Source organism: Priapulus caudatus, unplaced genomic scaffold, assembly GCF_000485595.1.
Source record: "Priapulus caudatus unplaced genomic scaffold, Priapulus_caudatus-5.0.1 Scaffold221, whole genome shotgun sequence".
NCBI lineage: Eukaryota > Metazoa > Priapulida > Priapulimorpha > Priapulimorphida > Priapulidae > Priapulus > Priapulus caudatus.
Window position 1 is genome coordinate 199033 of NW_014577282.1, and position 5730 is coordinate 204762.

Sequence of the window (5730 nt, forward strand, 5' to 3'; positions counted from 1 at the left end):
AACGCGGCCGTCGGGGTTAACGCGGCCGTCGGGTTTAACGCGGCCGTCGGGGTTAACGCGGCCGTCGGGGTTAACGCGGCCGTCGGGGTTAACGCGGCCGTCGGGGTTAACGTGGCCATCGATCTAGTTAAATTACGTGTATTCGTGATTAATTGTGGGGGGTACTAAGTACACGTAATTGCAAAAGGACATTTTTCCTTACCTGTTATTGTACCCCTTGAAATGTTAGGAAACTGTTTTGTCACTGGTCTAGTCATGGCTACAGCTTCAGTGTTTGGTTGCAGTTTGGCGCAACATATTTACGCATGTATTATGATTTTGACTTTTCATGCATGTAACACAATTATATATTAGGACCGAATAATTATCAAGGAATTATCTACGAGTATGGGGGGCAACGGTGGGTGTGTTGGTGGTGAAGAGTAGATGTAGATGTAGTGAGTCGCAGTGTTGTGATCAAACGTGCGTTTGCGTGTGCTTGCAGGGATTGGGAGATGTCGTTCAGTGAGAATGCACTGCGGAGGAACAGCCGAGGCCCCGGCAGCCTCAAGGTAGGTCCGACGGTTGCCATCGGGAACGCAGATGTGCGCGCTACTTGCCTTGGTGGCAGTGACGAGAGTGTCAAGCTGGGGCCGCCATTAAAAAAATTGTTGTTTGCCATAACTTTTGCTCAGCGCTTCACTTTAAATATAAAAAAATAAAAGTTGTGACGTTTTGCGATTCGTCGTAGTCGTGACCACGTGAGATTACTCTGACGGAGCACGCCCACGTCTCTCGTACGAAACGTAACAAGTTGTGCGAGCGTTCCGATATCCCGACGACGTAGTCGGGCGCTTGCGACGGCGACCTTTAAAGTTTTTATTATGAGATTTTTTCTCAGAAACGCTCGGTTCGAAAAAATATAGCGAAATATAGTCTCACCTCACAGTGGATATATCACTGATTACAATAACTTGAAAAACACTAAGATTTTATGCAGTTATAGCATAGAAAATTGTATATGAACACATCGTAAAACAATCGTGCCGGGACACTATCAAAATGTGTCAACTTGTAACTTGTCGGTGCAAACGAGATTTTGCAAGAGACATGTAAATAAGTCTATGGACGATAGCTGGCGTTAGGGGCGGTTCTAACTGGTCCAAGATTACAAGAAAAGGCTCGCTGGTAATCGAACTTGCCTGTTTTGGTGAAATAGAAGATTCTAATACATTTTATCGTTACTTTAGACAGTTGCTGTTACTCGAGGTAATTAAACAGTCATAAAAGTTGGGGAAAACACTAGATAATTATCGTAAATATGGCTTTGACGAGCTGTGTGATGTTTTTGACGCATTGCAGAAGGGCATGCAGGTGAAGTTCCACGTGCTGCTGACGTCGTACGAGCTGATCTCCGTCGACCAGGTAATGCTCAGCTCCATCGACTGGAAGGTCCTGGTCGTCGACGAAGCCCACCGCCTCAAGAACAACCAGTCGCTGGTGAGCACCCCCTCTTTCTTGTGCGCGTAGCCCGCGGTGCGAAGCCTCCTATGTTCGAGGGCGGCGCCCCCCACATGTAGTTGCTATGCCCCTACATGTAGTTGCAGTGCCCCCTACATGTAGTTGCAGTGCCCCCTACATGTAGTTGCAGTGCCCCCTACATGTAGTTGCAGTGCCCCCCACATGTAGTTGCTATGCCCCTACATGTAGTTGCAGTGCCCCCTAATTGTGGACGCAGTGTCCCCTACATGCGGACGCAGCGCCCCCTGCATGTACACGCAGCGACCTTTTGACTGGCGTGTCACGTTTTTTGGCTCTTGGCCTCGGGGGTTAGATGCTAGTTGTGGAGCCGGCTCTGCCATGAATAAATCTAGGTCGGCAACTTGGAGATTTCCGGCTGTTTGTACTGTGCAGGAACTTATTTGTGTTTAGATGGCATGACGATTTGGTGTTGGGTCGGTAACCAGAGGGTTAAGGACGACCGCGATCTGCGTCGATGTGTGTCGGCTGTGTCATTGTCTAGTGTAGCCTGGCTTCACGTTGTTATCGTCGGTAACCATGGCGACGTTGTTCGATGCAGTTCTTCCGCGTGCTGAGCCAGTATCATATCGACTACAAGCTGCTGCTGACGGGAACACCGCTACAGAACAACTTGGAGGAACTCTTCCACCTGCTGAACTTCCTCAGCCCCGAGGAGTTCACGTGAGTTTGCGTTATTCTTGTTTGCATGTTCCTCTGCGTTGTGAGTGGCTTGGGTGCTACTGCTAGTAATTAAAAGGCCGTGGCTACGCGTCCGGTTACCGGACGCCCAGCTCCCAGGCTACGCGTCCGGTCATATATTTCTTATGTGAACCCAACTATATTTTTTCAGTAAAAAACAATAAACAATAAGTTTTTACCATAATATTACTTACCTTTAGGTATTTTATCCAAAAAATGTGTTTTTGTAACTTTTGAAGCAATAGTAAATCCAATAAAATCAACGATTTGAAAAGGGCATGGCCTAATCGGGACTTGGATTTGGGAATCTGTGCTGAGCTTCGTAATGGATGACCGGACGCGTAGCCACTGCGTAATTCAAATTGCCTGTTAAACCCTTGATTGAAGTTAGTAGGCAGGCATGGGAGTCTTACAAAGTTATCATATGCATTTATCTGAACTCTGCAGAGAAAAATCCTGAAATGGGAATGTCGTTCGGCTTTCCTTTCGATTTTTGTCACTCAAGACTTGTTCCCTAGCCGAGCTTAAATTGTGGCAGCATTCACAGCTGTTCCTCGTCACTGTAATTAAATCTTTAATCGGCTATCATTATTAACTCGTCATTAATCTGGTCGACTTTATTCGGAAGAATCGGTCGAGTCTCGCTTCCAGCGCGTCACTTCACCGTTATTTTGCGTTGTCACTGCGCATCATCACCGTGTTTTGTCATTGCGTGTTGTCAACTTGTCACCGAGGGTTATGACCGCGTGTTGTCTTCGCCGTGTCGTCACCGCGCGCGTCGTTCGTTGCAGGCACCTCGATGAGTTTCAGAACGAGTTTAGCGACCTCGCGAAGGAGGACCAGGTGAAGAAGCTGCACGACCTGCTCGCGCCCCACCTTCTGCGTCGCCTCAAGTCAGACGTGCTCAAGGACATACCGGCGAAGAGCGAGATGATCGTGCGCGTCGACCTCAGCCCGCTGCAGAAGTACGCTTAACGAGCGGGCGTTAACGAGCTGCAGCTTTAGTGACCTCTCCCCGCTCGATCGCGTTTACCTTCTTCTTGTTGCTTGCCCCCCACTTCGCTCCCTCCTACTGCGGCTCACCACTCCCCTCCCTTGCTCCCGCTTCCCCTGCCTTCAATCCCGCTTGCTCCCTAGTGATTTGCTTTGCCACCGTGTATTTGCGTTGTATTTATTGATTGGTTATAGACAGTATATCTCCGAATATCTGTTCGATATTGTATTTATTAATTGTGTTATTGGTATTATTATCTAAGTACTAATAGTACTACTTATATTAAGTGTTTGATCCATCTGAGTGATTGGGTTGATTTATTGACTAGATGGTCCTCTTCTATTCCAGCTACTGCAAGTAGCATTAAGGGCCCGCTGATAATGTTCTATATGCAATTAATCATCTTCATTGTTCTAATTGGCTGCGCGCGCATTGCGTACTGCCGTTACGTCTCAACATCGCTCATCGTAAAATTCCGTCCTGCAGAAAACTGTACAAGTACATATTGACGCGGAACTTTGAGGGCCTCAACGCGAAGGGAAGCGGCAGCAACACGTCGCTGCTCAACATCATGATGGACCTGAAGAAGTGCAGCAACCATCCGTACCTCTTCGCTTCCGCCGCCAGCGTAAGTTCCCCCCCTTCACCCACACACGCAACTCCGTTTCTGTTGCTGATGGCAAACGGACCGAGCTGTTAACGCAGTGTCTAGCGTTAACCTTATATCCGATGTTAATAAACCTTCTGTAAGTAAGTTAAGTAGTAACCCTCCTGATCGTAGCTTGTGTTCTTGGCGTGAGGCCACCCGTCACATTCACGATGTTTGTCAGTCTTTCGCGTTCATCTTTGTGGTCAGGTCGGTCGATGTACCTGCAAGTTGTTTTCTTCTGTCGACAAATCGAGTTGTGCTAACCGTCAGTCTGGCGTTAATGACGCGTGCCGGCCCCCGGCATCCGTTGCCGACGACGATTTTTCGACCGGTCATCTGTTGACAAACCGCAGTTGCTGTCCTTCACCGCGTCGCCTCTCTCTGTTTGCTTCAGGAGGCACCGCACATGTCTAACGGCGCCTACGAGACGACGGCGCTCATCAAGGCGTCCGGCAAGCTGACGCTGCTCTGGAAGATGCTGAGGAAGCTGAAGGAGAAGGGTCACCGCGTGCTCATCTTCTCGCAGATGACGCGCATGCTCGACATCCTCGAGGACTTCCTCGACGGATGCTCGTACAGGTACACGTGGCGCCCTCTGTGGCCGCTCGTACAGGTACACGCGGCGCACTCTGGCTGCTCGTACAGGTAGCACATGCGAGTACACAGACAACACACGCACACAGTCACGCGATCCCGGATTTAAAAACCAGCATAATAACGTGCATGTAGCTACGCAAAGCACGAACGCACACGTGGACATTGCGTTCACGGGTGCGCACACGACTGCGCACACAACTGCGCGGTTTCACCTCTCTTTTGCTCGTTGTCATCGGTTTTTGTCGCGGCGTTTCAGTTACGAGCGGCTAGATGGCAGCACTGCGGGACAGGCGCGTCAGGAGGCGATCGACAGGTTCAACGGCGTCAACGCCAACCAGTTTGTCTTTCTGCTGTCGACCAAGTCTGGAGGCCTCGGCATCAACCTGGCGTCTGCCGACACGGTGCGTGGCGTCCGCAGCGCGGCGGGGACGTCGTCGTCAATTATTTGTGGTTGTTGCCTGCGTGTGTGAGCGCGTGCGTGAGTGAGTGTGTGTGTATGGGAGGGTACGTGCATGCGTGGGTACATGCGAGAGTAACTGTGTGCGTGTGTGTGTGGGTGCATGCGTGGCTGTGCGTGTGTGAGTGTGTGTGGGTGTGCGTGTGTGTGTGTGAGCGTGCGTGTTGTGCATGTGTGTGAGCGTGTTGTGCGTCTTGATTGTGCCTGCATGGGTTTTGGCGGCGTCATCAGTTCACTAACAAGTCTACGTTGCTTTGGTACTTGTAGGTTGTGATCTATGACTCGGACTGGAACCCCCACAACGACATCCAGGCGTTCAGCAGAGCCCATCGTATCGGCCAGTCGAAGAAAGTCATGATATATCGGTGAGATTTCTGCCAGACTGCACGCATGCCTGAATGCTCATGAGTGTCATATGTCGAATCTCTGTGTAAGACTTAGTTCGTAGGTAAACTTCAGAGCAGATGAGTCTATATCTCTCTCTCGCAAGTGTGTGCACTCCCCCTTCTTTCCGTAATCCCTCTCTCCCTCCTATCTCACACTCTTTCCCTCCCTTTCTTTTCCCTATCCCCCCCTATAGTCTACCCGTCTCTCGATCTCTCCTTTTCTCCTTCTCTCCCTCTCTCCATCTCTCCCTCTCTCCCTTCCTCTCTCCCTCTCTCTCCCTTCCTCTCTCGCTCTCTCCCTTCGTCCCTCTCTCTCCCTCTCTCCCTCCCCCTCTCTCTCTCCCTTCCTCTCTCCCTCTCTCCCTCTCTCCCTCTCTCCCTTCGTCCCTCTCTCTCCCTCTTTCCCTCTCTCCCTCTCTCCCTCTCTCCCTCTCTCCCTCTCTCCCTC

General features: G+C 50.4%; 1 protein-coding gene across 1 annotated transcript in view; it reads left to right on the forward strand.

Annotated features, from left to right (window-relative positions):
- The window catches only part of LOC106807543 (chromodomain-helicase-DNA-binding protein 5-like), a gene marked incomplete at its 5' end in the record, with an annotated part of 40142 nt that overhangs the window by 9702 nt on the left and 24710 nt on the right, over window positions 1-5730 (forward strand). Inside the window, 8 exon segments of the mRNA XM_014809910.1 lie at window positions 485-551; window positions 1342-1479; window positions 2060-2181; window positions 2991-3164; window positions 3680-3821; window positions 4237-4421; window positions 4696-4840; window positions 5164-5261. Of these exon segments, the coding sequence (XP_014665396.1) occupies window positions 485-551; window positions 1342-1479; window positions 2060-2181; window positions 2991-3164; window positions 3680-3821; window positions 4237-4421; window positions 4696-4840; window positions 5164-5261 (1071 nt within the window).